The sequence below is a fragment of the Dermacentor albipictus genome, chromosome 2, assembly GCF_038994185.2.
Source record: "Dermacentor albipictus isolate Rhodes 1998 colony chromosome 2, USDA_Dalb.pri_finalv2, whole genome shotgun sequence".
Lineage (NCBI taxonomy): Eukaryota > Metazoa > Arthropoda > Arachnida > Ixodida > Ixodidae > Dermacentor > Dermacentor albipictus.
The window spans coordinates 151,630,537-151,650,616 of NC_091822.1; the positions used below are offsets into that span (position 1 = coordinate 151,630,537).

At 43.2% G+C, this 20,080-nt stretch overlaps 1 protein-coding gene across 3 annotated transcripts in view; it reads right to left on the minus strand.

Annotated features, from left to right (window-relative positions):
• Nucleotides 1-1,484: 1,484 nt before the first annotated feature.
• Nucleotides 1,485-20,080, minus strand: part of LOC135899852 (polyamine-transporting ATPase 13A3-like) — a 165,075-nt gene continuing 146,479 nt past the window's right edge. For all 3 annotated transcript variants that reach the window (XM_065429240.1, XM_065429239.2, XM_065429241.1), the window contains exons 21-28: nt 19,826-19,868; nt 18,824-18,933; nt 16,739-16,908; nt 15,735-15,885; nt 13,295-13,452; nt 11,588-11,676; nt 8,205-8,291; nt 1,485-7,304 (exon numbers count right to left, since the gene is read on the minus strand). In XM_065429240.1, coding sequence (XP_065285312.1) covers nt 6,984-7,304; nt 8,205-8,291; nt 11,588-11,676; nt 13,295-13,452; nt 15,735-15,885; nt 16,739-16,908; nt 18,824-18,933; nt 19,826-19,868 — 1,129 coding nt within the window. In that variant the 3' untranslated portion in view covers nt 1,485-6,983. The remainder of the gene's footprint in view (nt 7,305-8,204; nt 8,292-11,587; nt 11,677-13,294; nt 13,453-15,734; nt 15,886-16,738; nt 16,909-18,823; nt 18,934-19,825; nt 19,869-20,080) is intronic.

A 20,080-nucleotide genomic window follows, 5' to 3' on the forward strand; every position in this document is an offset into this window, starting at 1 on the left:
TCGCTGCAAAGATTTGTTTCATTTTAGCCACATCTTCTTTTCAGCCGTTTGCCTTTTGCCAACACTACAAGAGTTCCTTTGTTGCTTGGGAGTTGCAACCCAGCAACTACAAGTTGAGCAATCAAGCCATTTACACAAGAAGACTGTTCTTGTTTCCAGTACGACTGTTAGTTTCTATACCTTGATTCTTCATCTTGTCAGAAACATTGTCTCTGCACTATTCCTGTTAATGTATACTACGGAACAAAACTGTTCAAAAGTAACCATTACAGATGACCCACCCTTTTGTACTGACAGACATCAGTCGGTATAAGTTAGAGCTATCCTTACATATTTTTGAACCAAACTTGATAAAAGTTGGCACGCTTCTTTAGTTTCTTCTCCCGATTTTAGATTTTTTTGTAGTTTTATTATTTCATTACATAATTAAGAAAACAATTTATATTGTTCTTACTACAATAGACAAATAACCATCACACAAAAATATACAAATGACAGATGGATCAATAGAAGAAAGCACAAGACTCACAACAATGAAAGCACTTTTATGAATGGGTCAATATTTCTCACTTTATAGTATATTGAACTACATTGTTTTGAACATTGCAATGCATTGGTCACACATACGACAAATTTTAAAAACTAAAAAGAAACTTGAAAAGTGCTGCCAATGTGTTGTGCTCTAAACATGTAGCTTCACGCTGCAAAATGAATTATTGTATCTGTGATAGCTACTGATGCATCACAGTAAACGTCTTGCCGAGTGTGCAAAATTAGTATTTTGCAAAAACGAAGGAAACAAATCAATCATCCACCTTATAGATTCAAAATTAGTAGATTATGGCTTAAATATTGGCATACGAGATAAGAAACTTGGCAGATCAAGCGAATAATAGATGGAGAACCTGAATATGCAATTTTACAGCTTGTTTCTTTGGTAAATCTTTAGGCCTAAAGACTCGTGTCCCTCCTTAACAGTGAGACAGCACAAGTTCACAGCTTTGGAAGTCTTTGTATACTTCTAAGTCATGAAACGCCACCCTCAGGAGCTAGATAGGACTTATACCCCAGTCGCACTGGGCTCAGTGAAACACAATATAGCCCCAACGGGATCGAATTCCTGCACCACGATTGACACAATCCCTTCCGCAGCGTCCACAAAAAGCCAGTCATGATCAAGATTTGAAAGTGCCTTGTGTGACCAAGGTATTATTCTGTTGCGAGACTCTGCCAGTTGACGACTACATCTTCAAAAAAGTAGAATAACAAGGTGCAGTTGGCCTAAATGTTATGAAACCTGCTTGAGATGGAGAACATCTTATGTTACCTCATGAATAGCTCAGAGTTACAGTACCTTAACAAGGTTTCAGCATGGACGTCCCTGCAGCCTATACGTTCGTTTGAGTAGAAAAAAAAAATGCGAACCAGCCCACACACACTTGCTCTCCACGATTGGAACTATCAAACAAGTAAGACACACAAAAAAAGGCAAGACTGAATATTTTTTATTTTCCAAATAAAAACAAGTTTCGCAGTAGATATGTCACATTTATTGTATCTTCTTTTTTTTTACACCTAGCATTTCATTTTTTTTCCACGAAATTCACGAGAAAAATGCCCTCATTGTTGCTACGAGCTTTGCTGTTGCAAGTGGAAGCAGTACAAACTTTTTTTTTTCACCACTCAGTCACTTATAAATACAAGCATGTAAAGAGAAAAACCAGACTACAAAGCACACACACTGCAGAAATCTGCAAATTTTCGCAGTGTTCTTCCTTCCGTAGCTTTCAGGGGAAGGTTGACTTTGACCGTTTTGTCTCATAGTTTTAACCTTGGCAGCATGCTATTGGTCATCACCGTACAGCTAAGTTCAAGGCCTTTTGCAAGACAACCTCAGTGTATGTTGCACGTACAGCGCTTCTTGGCAAGGCAATGCTTATATACTTGGAAGACTGAAGTTGCAGTCATTCAAAGGTCTCTCGAGTTGTAGTGAAGAGCCCCAACCAGAGTCATGTCTCAGCATGTGTTAGCAGGAGTGCCAATGTGACTTACTCAGTCTGTCAGAGAAGTTCCGACATCGCATATCGACGAGCACATCACAAAGAGCTCATCAGTGAGCAGCAGTCAAAGACTGCAGTTCCTGGGGTTTTCAATGCAAGTCTTGGCTTGGTTTGATGCGGACTGCAACTGGCTCTGGCTGTATTTGTAGACACTGTACTGCAGCCGATTAAGGTATACCAGTGCATGTAATCCAAGTCTGTGCCATATTTCCTCACATGACATGACACGATAAAACACAGAGGCACGAAGGCACATGCCGATACATGTTTCTGATTGGGATTTCAAAGCTTCGCACTAAATGTGTACACTTAATAAGCTCAGTCTGATGAAGAAAAAAAAAAAGTGTCGAGAAACATTAAGCAGACAGCATACGTGGCAGATGTTAAGCTGGAAGAACCAGCAACTTATTCACACTTTTAAATGTCAGGTGTAGCAGAATTAGCAAAGCCTAGAAAATGTTCCAAGTTGCAAAGAAATTTTCAAGTGGCAGTAAGCAGCTGCAATTGATGTCACGGCAATCTGCATGATTGATGATGAGTTGAAGGTGTTCAAACTGTTGCTGACAAGCTTGAGGATGAATCAGCAATTATTATATCACTTTAATACAATGCCTCAATTAAAAAGGAAATAGCTACCGTTGCATTACATGACTGAGTGTAGGAGCTCATTTTTTTTTAATTAGTGTGACACTCATAATTGACCGAACTGTACACATTGTGAAGTATGCAAAAGCAATTATCTTGCTTCGCCCAGCCTACAATTTATGCAGCATAGCGAATAAAGTAAAGCATGCGTGAGATTCGATGCAAGAGACATCTGAACGTACAGAAAGCATACACGTACACACACTTGCCCAATGTGTTTGGACGGAAATTGCTTTACCACTGAATACAGATTGTTCAGAGAGAGAAAATGAAATAAAGAAGGAAAGATTAAGATACTGGCAGCAATAACAGTCATGTGGTCCACAATCAAACAGTTCTGTGCAGTATATGGCACCCAGCAAAGGGACATCCATGGGGAAAAAAAACTTGAGTGGCTGAATTTCGATTAGGAAAAGTGGTCACTTCTGTACAATGTGGATACTGTTGCAAACATGTGTATACAAAGCCAAGCCATTTGTCACCTACCAATTACAAACAGGGTATGCTAGTTTAAGTGCTGACCTGCATGAAGTCGTGGATCCCCACATTTGATTTGCGTAATATAGGCCGAGCACAAGTGCACAGGATCAGACCGACTCTCCTCCCGAGCATCGCACGGAGTACACTGTGGCTGTTAAAAGCCAACTGCAATGACATATTGAATGTGTAGAAAATTAATTTGAGGTAACGCAGATATAGAGCAGCCTCCATGCAAAACTTTACATTAGAAATGGGAGTGGATGCTTCACAAAAAGCTAGTAAGAATGAATGTTTCCGATACCGAAATTGAAGAAAACACCATCATTACCCCTAGCTGGAAATGACGTAGGTCCTAGGACTTTGAGAACCAGGGGTGGTATTCTCGAGCGATGACTAAGTGATACAATCCTTTTAGCAAGATTTCGCATGACTCTGTACTCGACGCAACAAACGTAAGGATGACAGTGTTCTTATATTGAGCTGGGCACTGTGCTAGGAATGTGGTTGGCCATTTACACCGACGTGTCTGGCAACAAGTCATGCAAAAGTGACCGCATCCCTGACAGTGATTGCTTCAGAATACCGCCGCAGTGCAGGCACCTGGGCATATCCTCCGAGATTGGGTGGCACCTGCGGCAAGCTGAAAATCTCGGAGGCGATGTTCCAGCTTATGTGTCATGGCCACTAACCAACCTGCCTTCTGCTAAGGTGCTATTTAAAGGCTGCTAGTAAGAAAATTAACGCAATTACCAGCCTTGCAGCTCTGCCAAGATCACTTCGATAGTATGTACCATTCATTAATAACCCAATCGGCAAAACTGAAATTTCATTGCACTTGGCTTTTAATCAGCGAACGGTCCACAGACTCCACTGTGCGTACCCTAAGAGTTCAACAGGGACTAGCAAGAGTCAGTCTATAAGTACACACAAGTAATGCTTCTCAACTGCATATACATAACAGATAAATCACCGGGGTAACATGCAGCTGAAGCGCTACAATAATAAATAATTCAACCAGGCTTGGAGAGACAAAACTTTCAAACTTACTTCTAGCCTAGCCCAAAGGCCTGTTAAAAAAAAAGTCTGTATGCACGAAAGAAGAAAAAAATAGCGCGCCAATACAAGTGAGCAAAGTACGTAGTAAAGCCTGATGAACTTATCGAAAAGACTGCTGCCAGAAAGTGTAAATAACACTCCTCTTCCTAAACATGCCCTGTTGCAGTCAAGTTTAGCAGCACCGTTTGCTTGACTAAAACAGAAAATACCCAAGGGACGAAATTTCTGGCAAAAATAGGTGGCGGTTGAATCTGGGTATTTTTAGTTTTTCCCGCTCGCCACTTTCTGGCAATCGCAAGACACAGTCAGGTTGCAATAAAAGTACCCGACATTGAGGCAGGCAAGCATGATGCATAATCCCATACCATATCCCCTATTAAGACCTTATCTATCATCATCTCGTAGACTAGAAGCACCATGCAAATCAACACACACTCTTGCAATCCCATGCCAAACAAGTGAAGTGTGGCAAAAATGCCAATGTTCTTGCCGAAGGTCCTTATCAGCTTTTGCAACAGGAAGTCTGTAAAGGCAAGGCAGTGATTTCACTGTAGAGACTCTGCTGTGAAGTTTTCATGACCTCAATTCACCATGAAGACTTCACTCTGAAGACTTTGTTGTGAAGACTTCGCTGCTGTGAATAACCTGAAGACTTTGATGAAACAAATTTACTGCAAAGGGGTTCACTGCCATCTATTCACTGTGAAAACTTCGAGCAACGAGAAGACCTCACTCTGAAGACTTCAACGCAGCTACTTTAGCTTTCAGCCACAGCAACGAGCAGCAAAGATCCAATATATGAATAAACAAAAAGAAAAGAGAAAGAGAAGAAGGCATGTGAAGAGACATAGACATGTTTACGAACATTTCTGTGTCCAGTTTAAAAGGAAAACACCAACTGAAACACAAGTAAATCGGTTCTTTACGTGTTCAAGGGAATGTAATAAACAACTGCTTCTGGCCAAAGCAGAGTACGAATTGCAACATCCTTAAAAAAAAAACATACTACAGGCATAGCAGACCGTTCAATCTTTTTCACGTCAGGCTTTTTCTTTCATAACAGCATTGAGCAACGTAATCCTGGCCACAAGCGGCATGCAACAAGAAAGAGAAGGACAGCCTTTTGTTCACAAAAAACTTGACAGCCTTTCTTTGTTGTGCACAGCACATCACTTTCAATTGAAACAATGTTCTAAATCACGAAGAATGGTTTCTCGATTGGGAGGATAAATTTGCAGGCGGTGACCAAATACCTCGTGAAGTTATCTGTGCCCATGCAACTTTCCTGTAGCGCTGGCATACCAACAACACAAAATCTTTAAGTACGGTCGACTCAAGTTAATCCAAACTTGCAGGAAAACAGATTTCAGCATATATTATCAGAAGTTTTAATTATTTAAGGTTGAATGAAACATGTTCCAAGACAGAGCTGACCACACAGGCCAATAATACATGCAAGTGCTTGTGGTCAAATAAATGCTTGACCAGAACACGAATGCAAACAGATGCATGAGCTGCCTTGATGGTTTTCTTTTTTTTTTTAGATGACAGGGTCAGATGAATCATTGACATATAAACAGTACCATGAATATCAAAAATGGGCATGCTTGATTTATTCGCACCCTAATTCTCAGCCACATGTCCTTGCCTCAAGAAAATCTTTGACAGGCAGTTGAACCTCCTTATAATAAAGTCACAGTGGAAATGAAAGTACTTTTGTTACATCTGATACTGATATTTATTAATTCTAAAAATGTTTCTTTAATTCTTTTTGAACCAAACATTGTAAACATAATGACATGGACGGTACAACAGACAATAAAATACGTACATGCTCCAAGTACACGTGAGGTCATCATCACGCTTATCTTTTATTCTTTACAGAAAAATTGATCTTCGTGTTGCATTAAAGCTGACTGCAATGGCATGTTTCTACTGAAGTACTTCAGACACACAAATTTCGTTGCCAGAAATAGGCACATATTGGCACCAATTTCGCTTAACACACCCAAATGTACAAAGAACTATCATGCTCTCATGTAATATAGCCACTAAAAATCAGCGTGTAAATTAATCATGCCCACGAGCTATCACATACATTGCGAACGCAATGCAGCAGAAGACTTGCAACAAGTGGTGTCGGCAACTTCGAAACAAAGCAGTTTAAAAACATACTTTAACAGATGCAACACTGTAGCCCTACCATGTTTTTCGAATACTTTCTCGATAGATTAAAATTCGTCCCAACTAAATTCTGATTGGAGGCATCATGGTCTGAAAAAGTTGAACCCAAGCGTGCAGAGTGACTCGGTGGTATGCTGTACAAGCTATTTAAGTGAACAGCGTTTGGGCCTGTTCACCCCTTTCAAACAATGGGCCTTTCAGATCAAACTGCACAGCCACTGGCAGCTAGCTACCCGGAAAATTGAGCCATTAGCGAACTGTCTCTAACCGCATTTCTCTTCATTCAATTACACTGCAACTTTACTACGACGATCCAGGGACAGCGGATAACGTGGTGCCTCAACTGTTAGGTGACAAGCGCATTTGACACAACTTACAATCACAACATACAATACTTCAATCATCACAACAGGCACCACTCTATTTCCTTCTTCATCACTTTTCTTTTCATTTGCAGTCCGCGACCATCGAAAAGAGGCGACGGTGAATGCTGAAGACCAGCGACTGAAACCGCCCCACCACAAAGCGAGTCACGCGAGAAGCACGAGGGACCATTCGTCACATGTGCGTGACACATGGTGGCGCAGTGGAGTCGCCGCTTTGCTTGTCGGTGGCGGGGCCTTCATTCCCGAAGGCATCGACGACTATCGCGCTGTCGACGCTGGTGTCTTCCTGGGGAGAGGCGAGCTGTAAGGCACTAGGTTGGAGAATGCAGTCGCCCAACCGGCGAGGACCGCCGCTCATGATGGAGGACTCTCGCGACAGCGGTGTCCATGGGGATTGGTCCTTGAGTTCTTCCTGAAGCTCCTTGTAAGGAGCCGAGCCACTGAAGAATCTCAGCTGAAGCTGCTTAAAAACAAAACCTTGCACAAAGTAGTCCTGCAAAATGCAGAAAAGAAAGCGTGCTAAGAATGAGATGACCATGGACGTATCGCTAAATCGAAAAAAAGAACGAGTTACAGCGTGGTTAAACAAATGCGGACATGCTGCTGAACACAAGGTGTTGGTAGAAGGGCGAGCCACTGGGCTAATTTGTAGATATTCATGGTATTGAAGTGCAGTAAAACCTCGATATAACAAACTTCAATATAACGAAATTCTCGATATAACAAAGTATTTAACTTTTCCAACTTCTTGACCATAGAACACCATGTAATTAGAACCTCAATATAACGAAGTGTGTTTGTATGAGATTTCAATATAACGAAATTTTGGTTATGCAGTAAAGGAATGTTGTCTCATTCAAGTTTGCTTTTTTCGATTGCCCAATAATTCAGAAAATTCTGCAGTCTCTTTCCATGTAAGAAGAATTGATCGGCAACTGTACTTACTTCCGTATAAGGTCAAATTTCAATACAAGATTTCAACATAACAAAGCAAATTGCTGATTTTACCTACTTCGTTATATTGAGGTTTAACTGTGCAATCAAAGGATTACAAAATCCTAGATGGGACAAGTGCTTACTAATGCTTGTTTATTCAAAGCATAGAATAAATAAACAGATGATAGGCAGAGCAGGTGCCAGGGCTCGCCCTCGCATGCTCGCCCTGGCACCTAAAGCAATCACGTGACTTCCAACACACAGCGAGCGGGCAGAATGGACTCTGCTGGCTGGGCTGCATGGGCTGAGCATCGACCACCGCACCCAGAACAGCCCGGTGGTGCCAACGGTGACAAAACGAGACTCGAGTGTCCGTACAGTTAAATTGCCATCACAATAACATCCAACTTCGGCACACCTGCAGCCACGTCACCTTGCATAACCGACGATAGCTTACCTCCAGAACGTAAGCGATGCTGAAGTGGCCCACAGCAATGGCGACACAGAGCATGCGGAACGTCATATCTACGTCCGTCAAGTCAAACTGCGGAATTTGGGAGAGAAGAAGGAAAAAGGAAACATACTTAGCAATGCAGATGTGATAAGTAACATTTCAACGGTACAGTGTGACCTACTGTAAAAGGGAACGCCACGTTGACATTGTGCACTTTCAATTGCATTAGAGACGTTGTGCAAGGATCAGCATGCTTTATTTCACAGAAACACTAAGGAGAAAGAGGTTCAGCTGTATTTATAAATTATGCTCCTACAATACCTAAAATGCCTCTGCCACTAGAGGGGTCTCAGTAAGCTAGAAATTATGCAAGAATGAGAGGTGGGCGGTGATGCCTTCTCGAAGTTCCTGCACCAGCTCGCAAAGACGTCATGGATTTTGGCGGAGTCTGCTTGGCCTGGTCAATTTCTCATCTGTAAAGATGGACCGTGTCATATTCCAAAGGAACTAAACTTCGAGAGTTGGAAGAACATTTGCTGCGCCGCAATGACCCAAATAGAAGAATATACTTTCAAATCCATGACATTACACTATCATTGTGGCGCAAAATTCAGGAAGTAGAATTTTCACATTTGCTTTTTCTTTCGTGTGCGACTTTCTTACCACGAAATTAATGCCTGAAAACAGTTTTGAAAGAACGCATTGTCGGTCTCAAGTGACTTAGCGATTCTCTTTAGTGCCCTTTTAGAGAGGCCTCGCAACATTTGTTGATAATAAATAAACTTGCTTATTTACTGGACAATGCTGTCATGAACATTTGAGCCAAATATTATTCATGAACGTACAGCTGGGAGTTGTAAGTTTACGAAGGCTGTCTGCCTTCCATCTGATTCAATTTTTCAAAACCGCCGCCTCTCTTTATTCTCACTCTTTTGCAAGAGTAGACATTTTCTTGTATAGTGTGGTTATGAATCACTTTGGCAATAAATGTTCGAGATTTTGCATAAATATATGCTTAAAATATTGCCTGCATCTACCCATATCCTCTGCATTATTTCTGCGGTAATTTGCCAAATTAAGCTACCGCTATGCCATTTTCTCGGCCATTTTCTCGGGTATGTGCATGTGTGTGTGAGTGTTAGTTAGTGCCACTCATTGCCAAGGTAATAGATGTAAAATGCCTTTTAACCATGGGTGTCACGACATATGTCAGTCCAAGAGCAGGCAACTGGCTGATAAACCCTCGTACTCTACCTCATGGCACGAACATTGCTGAATTCAAGGCCTTCACTATGCAATGAGTGTAAAGAATAAAGGGATCCTAGGGGCTCGATCTTTTTTTTTTGTCAGTGCACCCCATGTAAAGAAACTGAAAAAAAAAAAAGAAAGAAGGAACCAAAGGGCCCCTTTCACCAGGACCCTGTTGAGAAATTTCGGTTATAAACCAGGAGCTGTAAGGGGCCGTCCAGGGAGCGTTCTGCTGCAAGAATGTTTAAAGAGTATTCAGTCGTTAGCCGAGTTAAAAGCAAATGAAATGTCGTGAAGTAGTGGTACAAGGACGAGAGCTACCCTCTCCACATGAAGGCTCTCTCCAGTTGCCCTGACCCGTGCCTGCAAGCGACCCTTCCTGTCCTGCCTTCTCCCATACCAGAGCCAAGGGCTCGCCTTCTTTTTGGTTATGACCGCCTCTCCTTCGGCAACTCTGGGCTAGCTTCTTTTCTCTCAATCTTCTTCTCGATCTGTCGTGCACTTCTAAAGCTAGTTTGGCGCACTCCGCATTTCGCAGGAATCCCTGAGTCGTGCTCGTTGCTGCTGGATCTTTGTGCACTGCAGGTGGAATGTGTGCAACCTGGGTGCACCATGCATGTGACGTCCCTCTGCCAGCAGCCAGAGTGGCTCCTTCGAGGAGAAAAGCACGAGGCCTCTTGCTCAGCAGACCATAAATATTTATGGTCGCTTAGCACAGTCAAGGAAGGCTGGAAGGGGACAAGGGGAGCGGCATAGCAGGCTGCTGTCCTCAGCAAGTTGCAGCAAGCTCAGCGAGCGGGCTCACCACAGCACCCCACGGCGGCCGTGCTATATCTGTGCTACACTGCAGACGTGGCTACATGCAACTGTACCGGCTAAGTATGAGCATGACAAGGCTGGAGTGCATGCTCGCGCTGCTGTGCTCCAGTGTGGCTGTGCTATGTGGTGTGGACCAGCTTTGTTGACCGATGGATAGCAGCCACATGCAAATTGAGCATTTTGCGCAATAGCTCAGTGAACTCTGCCAAGGCATCTAGCCAGGAGCGGTCAGGAGTGAGCGCCAGCTGGCAAGTGTACATCTGGTCTGACTGTAAGTTTCCTAAATTTTTTAACTAATACAAATTAGCGAGACTCGATGGCTACGACAATGATAGGCAGTGCGGCCAAGGTATCATTCTTACGAGGGCAGGCGTGGCAGAACGTTAGCAGATGACAACTGGCTATAGTACGACAGTCGAACTTCCGCAAGTACGTAATTATTATCAAAATTGAAAACTCAGATTTTCACTTACTTTAGCCTCTTTATTAAACTGTGTCAATAGATATATACAGTAATAGTAGGAAGAAGTGCACTATCCACACACCCTTCTTGACTGATGTTAGCTATTAGCCAATAGCAATGGCGTACGGAACTCTGCCATATGACGAAATATGGCAGCCTAGAAAGGAGTGAGGAGAGCTTTCTGTTGAAAAGAGTGTGTTTGAGAAAAAGGTGACTCTGCACTCCGTTTGCGAGCTCCCCGCAGTGCACACGACTCCAAAATTTGGCTAAGATGTTAACAGCAGTGCATGATATCCATGGAGTGTTTTTTTTCTCACCAAGCCCGAGGGATGGTTCACGATCCATATTTGACCTAAACTTAGTGGACACTATTCGCCCTGCATGCAAAATAGTTTGCTTTCCGTATGCACGGTGCTACTGATGCTATTTTTACGGTGCGTTAAGCTCGCTTTAAAGCATGCAAACTGCTCGTGTCTCCTTTCGGAAACTCCCTTTTATTATGTGACCAGAAGGAAGCCAAAAACATTAGAAGGTGAACACAACAGAAAGTGGAAAGCACTGAGTCAGCAAATGTTGCCCAGCAACCCAGCATGCTTGATTGATTGATTGATTGATTGATTGATTGATTGATTGATTGATTGATTGAGTTAAACACCCCGAAGCAACATAAGGGGATATGGTGAACGCCGTAGTGGAGGATTGCAGATTAAATATGAAGACAGTTCTTTTAATAAGAACATAAAGCACTGTGTGCAAGTGTTATTGCATTCTGCCTCCATTGGAACGCAGCTGCCAGGACCAGCAAGCAGAGGTAAGGAGCAAACGTCACCCATGCAAGGGCAGACACTGCACTTACTTCGAAGCCAGCGATGAGAAATTCTGCGGGGTAGAGCACCAGGTATATGCTGAAAGCCATCATCACCACCAATGCCGATATGAACAAATCTGTGGAAGATAGAAAACACGTTCAATGTACTATACTTTGTTCCAGCACACCTTTTTCTCAAGAGTATGAATATCCAAATGTTAGCTTACGCAAAAAAATGAAAGTTGCAGTTTCACCAAAAGGCGAAGCACTGATAGCAATACCAAAGAATTAGACAACTGGACAAATGAGGTTCAGTTTTATTGGCCGCATAAATTGCAGTAAGCCTTTGCTTACTAATAAAACAAACAAACATGATGTCACCCCCACACAGACAAACTCGAATAGATCACACTCGACAATTGAAAGCTCTCGCTGTCACAAAAATAAACAATCGCAAAGTTGCTGTAACTAAGAGCACTGGCAGCATGGAGCAAACACTTTGTGCTACAGCTCACTTCACTGCATCTCCGAAGCTTAGATTGTGCAACCTACAACCCTAGGCATACGTAATACAACCAGCTATCTCACCTCGCACTTAACCTTTTCACCCACTGCAGATTAGTACCTCCAAGGCACGGCCCATGGGCTGCGTATGTGCCCAGCCATGCGCAACCACAGTCTGCCCTAGCATATGCTTGGTCACGTGACCTCGAGCACTGGGATAGCAGGAAAATGACTGGCGTCAAGCCACCATCCTTGTGGACTCACCCTCGCATGCTTTCCCTCGTACCCACACCATGCGGGTCACTCATTTTTATTGCATTGGGACTTAATATGGAACATCATGCCGACAGCGAAGATTTGCCTGGAGTGTGAATGTATTTGCTATCGCAATAGCAAAGTTAAACATACACTTTATCATTACCTACTGTCTAAGAAGCACAGACATACAAACGTTTCTCTCGACCGTGAGGACCCAAATGGGTTTCCCTTGTCTAGCTTCATTCCACTGTCAGGTAAACAATGATTTTGTTCTTTCATGATGACAGGTGTCTGTCACGTAGCACCAGGTGTCTGCCAAATTGCAACCACCAACAGCATGTGCATGAGAGAAACCTGATGGGTGATGTGCAAGAAACTACTATAATAAAAGCTGCAATCCCATGTAGAAATAGCACACCGCTAAAAGAAAGAAGACTGCGCACAGAGGCACTGTGAACAGAAATCAATTGTTGACACAGTCAGTATTCTAAATGAATAGTACTAATTTGATGTCATAGAACCATGTTCACATTTTTCCATTTTTAGAAAAAAAGATAAAACTGCACTTTCTAGATTGATAAATGCCTTTAGCTGCTTCACTTTTCCTTTGAACGCATCTCCGTAGTTTGCAATTCCCCGTATTGCACAATTTTCACTTTCCTTCTTATTTTTATTTGTTGTGTGTTTTCCTTTTGTTGCCAAATACAAAAACTTTCGGGCTGTAATCTTGTTATACAGAAAACTATAGCACATTATTTCCACACCAGTTGCCTGTTATTCTAGTGTTGCTCGTGGTGACAGGAGCTGACAGGCACAAAACATTTCAAAATTTTTTACCTGCAGTGCCATGAGAATTACGCTTCTCCATGTACTACTGTCAGAACTGTAAATAATCCTCAAACTTCGAAATGCCAACAAAATGTTTACGCCTGTGTTCCTCTTTGATAAAGCACTGCCTTGCTTTGTACATGAAGTACAAAATTGAGCACTCACAGTTGGACAGGATTGTCTTGCGGTACGGATGGCCCCGAGAGAATACCATGGCCAGGGTGATGTACTGGAAGACGGACACCGCAAAAACAGCATAGTTGTCGTGACATGCCAGCTCTTCTTGATCATAGGACCCAGCTACCTGTACATGTGGGTGGTACCTGTCACGAAAGAAAAGAAGAAAGGGCTCACGATGTGACACTAGGACGCATCTAATAATGGCCACCACCTGCAATGATCACTCCCTTGTTAACTGCTGAAGATCAGCCAGATATAAAACAGCATTCAGTCTATAAGGAGCATGCTAACTGGACATCTGCCACTTTCTGTCTAATCTTGCCATTGGAAATGTGCTGATCTGCACAGGAGATGCTCCCGTACAAAGAAAGAAGCAAAAATAGCAATGCCAATTTAAAAGCAATGAAAAAAAAAAAAAGCAGAAAAGCTTTAAGAGTTTCTCCACACACACAAATTTCTCCAGTTTCTCCAGAACCATGCTGCTTCCCTGCATGGCTCTGTCCATTGCCTGCCAACACAAAAATTCTGGGGTATTCCGTGCAAAAAACACGATACTATTCTGAGGCACTTTGTATGTGGGGGACACTGTATTAATTTTGACCACCTGGAGTTCTTATGTGTGCTTAAATTTAGGCACAAAAGTGGTTTTGTATTTTGCCACCATCGAAATGCGGCTGCGTGACTGGAATAAAATCCACGACCTGGTGCTTAGCAGTGCAACTGCTATATTCCTGCTAAGGAATATAGCAGTTGCACTGCTATATTCCTATTCCGATATACATAAGCGGTGCAGATGACTCGACACAAAAAGTGCTGTTGGCATAGTTTCTTTTTTTTTAAATCAAAGCAGAGTATGACACGTCCAGACATGATCAGTCTTCTTTTATTTTTTTTTTTTCTACACAGTGCTCAAGTGTTTTTACTTGCAATAGCAAATTGTAATAAGCCATTGCACTGCTTTGTGCCATCTTGTCTGAAGCCTCACGTGTCATAGGTCTAAAGATGCTAAAAAAGAAGAAAACTGCAAACGTTCACAACGGCTACACATTCAAAAGTCTGCATTATAGTCTTGGAGGCAAATGGCAAATGGAGGCCATTTTATTGCAATCGCAATTATACGGACACTTCGGGCGAATTTCTACCGTCAAGGTAACCGTGATGTTCCACATAAAGACCAAGAGTGCTAACACCGTCACTGCGAGCCCTACGCAGCATGTGCGAGTGAAAGCATGCGAGGGGAGCTGACAATTGCGGCTCCATCTTGCCCACACGAAAAGGAAGAGATTGAGGAGGAAGTGCGCCATTCTCCGTTATGTGCGAGGAACATAACGCTGCAAGGCATTGCCGGGAAGAGGAGAGGGAGGGGAAGTGGCATTCTACTCCAGCTGCAACTGTGTATGCGGTGGCTGCGCGTGGTCGCATCTTCTGAGTGATCTGCATTGGGGGCAGGGTCTAGCTGCGTTGATGGCTTGTAGCTTTATGCGTGCTGTATGTTCTTGGCACTTGGCTTGTGTTGAAACCAATAAACAGCACGAAGGTCACTTCGCTCTCTGCCGCTGTCGCGCTTGCTCACACGAGCGTTTTGACAGCAAGTGTCCGCGATCATTAGTGTGATGTGTTCACATTTGCTGTTTGCGCTGATGCCATGCTTGTTAATTTAGTTGGCAGGCCGATAAAAATGGTATCCTTACTTCGTATGGCTGTCTGCTAATTTGCATCGCAATCGATGCTTCGCCCTTCTGGCGAAACTGCGACTTTTTTTCAAGTGCTCCCTAGATGGAGCCACAATATCACATAATGGACATCGCAGGGGGTCTCATCAAGGCACGTGACAATGTGGCCCGTAGTATCTGACTATCTGCACCTTGTTAGTGCGAGTCAGTTATTAGTCTGTTTGTGTGCATGCGAAGCAGCGATTGATGAGCAAGAGCACGTACGCCAGTAGTGACATTATGCGACCTGAGCTTGCCATCTTAGAGAGCTTAATCACGAGGGTTTACGTCCTCAAACAGCAAAGCGAGTTACAAGAGATGCCATAATGAAATGTTTTTGCACAGGCATTTCTGAATTTCGCCCCATCGAAATTTAGCCACTATGGCCGGGAATCAAACCTAAGACCTTGAGCTCAGTGGCGCAATACCATAGCATTATGCTATCGTGGCAGGATGCAAGCCATTTCAGTCGTACTTTTATGTGACGAGTTTTTGGTCTATTCCTTTCCCAAAGTACATTACAGATTACGCCGCAATAAAAACTTGCTACTTAATGCCAGAGCGCTAAATCTCACCAAGTGTGGCTGTTGTGAATGATAATAGAATTTGATCATTGATTTGTCCTCGGGGAAACCTGTCACATGAAGACTCCTGCACAAATGTGCACAGTGATTTATACGTATCACGACGAGAATTGAAACAAAGACACTTACCAGGATTGCTTCCAAAGAACCATGATGCCAAGAACTTGTGCAAGAATGACTAGTGTAATCTGACTAAGAATGGACGTCAGTGGGGTGACTCCCATCAGGCTTGACGGGGGTGGCCGCTTGTCCAGCTTGGGACTTGGTTCTGTACGGCCAACTGCAAAAGTGTGTTTTCTCTCATGTCTCTGCTCCATGCAGGGCACAGTAAAGACCTGAACGAGGAGCACTTAAGAAAGTGCTGACTAAACAATTTCTTGGCAAGTTGCAAATCTGGGGTCATTGTAAAGCCTAACACTTGACAGGCCATAAGAGCACAGCAAATGACTGTGAAAAACAACTGATTTGGTAATTTACATCAGGTACTGGGAGAATGCTGACCTTCCCACCCATCTAATCCCCGATGAGTGTCCTTGCACATGCCAGTGACAAGTTAGTTAAGATGCTGAGGATGACCACGAAGATGCAGTGCTGAGACTGCCGACAGTGCTGGCAAAAAACAAATTTCAACAAATTTTACGGGTATGAATTGGGTGATAACTTTTGTTAGAGGGCAAGACTGATATACCATACACACGACCACGTTTTCAGTAGCTGCCAGGCAAAGATTATTGTGCGTACACTGTGCTGAACAGCTAAGAAACTGAGAAGTGCTGTCTTCTCCTTCTCTCTATGCATTACCATGCTCCTCTGCTTAAAAAACATGAAGCCTTGTTTATGTCAACACTTGAAAAAGCTACACTTGCTGAGCACGCAAGCAATGACGACCAGATTCTTCAAGGCAGAGCATGCTTGTCCTGCGATTTCACCTATGAACTTGTTTATTGCCCAAACACTTCTCACGTCTGCGCTTACCCAATCAAAGCAGGAGTAGATCTGTGCCACAACAGAAAATGTGTCATGGATGTGCGAATTTGATTTCCCAATTAAATTACGTGCCCTACAGCTAGGACTGCATCGTGCAGGCATGGCAGAGTCAATCCTGTCCAGAAGCTCAGCCTTATCGTACTCACACAGGGTGGCAAAGAGAGTGATGAGGAAGAGGTCGATGTACAGGAACTCGAGGTCAGTGAGGTTGGAGTAGAGCGAGAAGAGTATGAGCACCGAGGTGAACTGCGTCATGCTGTAGCATGCCATGTACTTGAGGATGCCAAAAGAAGTCACCAGGGCTGCACGGCCTTCCCTGCAAACAGATGAAAGGACCGCATGGATTATTCAGATAGGACGTTCTGGTCAGTCATTTCCTGTTCACGTTTCAATTTATGCTGTTAGCAGAGTTGAGATTTGTTACAATAAAGTCGCATCCAATGCTAAAATACTTTCACCATAGACGCTTCCGCAACAAGCTTAGTGGCTGGCACCATGTTCACCCTTGAACTAACTGTGAGGTGTGATACAACTGAATAGAGTTGCAGCACGAGATTTTTACCCATGCAGCCACTGGACAAAACTCACAATACCTGCGCTCCGCTGATGCAAAAAAAAAAAAAGCCTATATTTGATACGCAGTGTAAAAGTATAGATTAGTAATTCGAGTGTTTTAACATAGTGTTAGCGTCTTATTGTTACCAATACCAGCTGCCATGGCTGTGCATGCATGAGGTCTAACAGGATTCGGTAAGTTTACTAGGACAGTCCAACTGTATAGTACACTGTGTGGGACAACATGGCAGCACCCAGGCTACCTGCTTTGGTCCTAATTTGCCAGCGTTACTTGCTCTACACCATGACAGCAAGAAATAAATGGTAAGCTCAGTCATCACTTAGTGTCATCTCATGCAAAGAACAAAGTATGAACACTGTTTTGTCGCTAATATTCAGATCGGTTGTTTGCTTGGCGCTGCTAGGCCTAGAGCGACAGCATTGAAGTGGGAAAGTGTGTTGATTTCCGCCTAACAGACGGCGCCGCATGACTGTGCACTGTTGATCGGTGCCAAATGCTCTGGCGCCATCTGTTAGATGAAAATCGACACTTTTCTGCATCGATGCCGCCCCTCTAGGCCTAGCAGCATCAAATAAAAAACTGCTCTGAATAATAGCGACAAAATAGTATTTATCCTTTACCCTCCCAGCATGAGATGAGACAATTCACGAATTCTGCAAATTGCACCGGTGTGCAGCGGGGTTGCCCTGGGGCGATGACGATTGGATCAAATGACATACTAGGGTGCTCCGGTTTGATTGACCAAATTTGCCATAAGCAACAATTGATTTTACCGTTTCTTGCTGTAGTGATGGAGAGTAAAGACCATGGGCAAATAAGGGTCAAAGCGGGCAGCCTAGGTGCTGCCATGTCCTTATGCAAGCACAGTATATGCGAGACTTTCTCAACAAACTTACCAGAGCACGGCAAACTCCATGCACATGTAGTCATGGCAGCCGCTATCGGTAACAGGTAATGCTACGTTAAAACACTAACTAAAATTTCCAATTGAATGTATGAAAAAGAAGTGCAAGTGTGATGCCATCTGTTAACACCCCAAGTGAACAACAGGTCAATGAGAAAGTTTTCTGTTTGCCCGTTGGGCATTAGACTTGGCCCAACCTAGATGCTTGGTGGTCAATCAGAGGATGTTGCCTTGCTGGTGGCTTCTGGTGCCAATACCTGGCACATGAACAGCAATAAATTGTTGCAGAAAACTGCCTGTGAAAGTTGTACAACCAAGCAATCAACTTTCTTTTTTTTTTTGCTACGAGAAAACATACTTTTAATCTGCAACCAAATGAGTACTATTGCCTTCAGTGTAACTGGTATTGCGTCAGACCTAGCAATTTTTTGGTTCACACACACAAAACAGACGCCCATTTGACATGCGCTAATTCGAAACTCTTACGGTGGCCATGTGTGACGTTTCACGGTCGTTAAAACTTATAACAACGGGTGTGACACTTCTGTCTGATCGAAAGTTGCCCACAACGCCAACCGATGATGGGTGCAAGTTACTTTTCCTCAGGTGGGTGGTGCTAAACCAAATGGATAACTTCAGGGGAGTCTGCATTTGTTGAGTGAAATTGGGGATGTTGCGTTTTTTTTTTTTTTTCTCATGCAGCATTTTGCTTCGATGTTGAGAGGCTGTTTCTTGGTCTGAGACACTCACTTGATGAGCGTGGGCACGCAGGAGATGTTGGCCACCTTTGATGTGAAAGGAGATGCCACAGATGCCTCCGTGTCCGAGAGAGAGATGCCAGCATGCGCTGCCTTCAGGGCCTTAAAAAAATCCAATGGTCAAGAAATGAGGTGGGGGGAGACCAGGAACGCTTACTGGCAGACACGCTCCACATGCACTTCCTAGGTAAAGAAATACATTATCCAGTTTATTTCAATCTTTCACTCTTTTGTCTACTGTCAGTAGAAATACAAAGTACAGTCACCTAATTCTTGAATAATATTGGCCAAGACACCAGAAAAGGCATTGGTGCCTTGCGGTGAAGCAGATGTGTTGCAAATTATGAAATAGTCAAGTAGATGATGCTGTGGCTTGCATGCGCTTTTCCTCAACCAGTATTAACAATGTGTGAGCACATTATGCTCGCAAGTTATTAAAGAACTGAGTGGCTTTACAATGGCCATAGTGCTAATAATACTGGCAATAATGATGGAGCTCAAAAATGTGTATTTATTCTCAGAATAAAAAACAAACTACCTTGGCCTGGTACACAAACGTGATAATCAGAGGTTTGATAGCGTGAAATGAAACTACATAAATAGGACAGTACCCAAGCTCTATAGACAATGCAGAACGAAGTCAAGGACTGCGCAACTTGCATCCGCAATCCTGTGTGCATGCGCTAACGTGTGCATATAATTCTCGGCTTAGGCAGCGAATATGCAAATGTGCAAATCGAAAGTTGTTCCTACATTTACTTTTGTTTTTCTTGCTGCAGTGCAAGGCAAATACTGTGTTACAGTCAGTTTCGCTGCCCATAGTTGACACTACAATCGGCAAATCTGCATGGATTTCGTTAATCCCTGTTTGGATTAAGAAACATTGGACCCATGGGAAGTTTCGTAACTGGCTATGTCGAAAGGGGTCTAGACGAATGCTACACAATTCATATGCAAACTCCTAGATGGAAATTCAGCAAGGTGAGTCACTTACCCCACAATCATTGGCACCGTCTCCACACATACCAACGTAGTATCTGAAATACATAAAGATATACATGTTTATGAAACACGTTTCTGGATGAATAATCCCATGCACTCTGTCAGAAGCTGGGCACGAAAATCAGACACAGAAAAAGCTGTCAGTAAAGAGTGGTGATAAAGGACTACAGTGAACACGACTTGGCAAATGAAAATGCATGTGACAACGGCATTACGTTTTCTTCACCTTGGCAATTCTCACTGACTG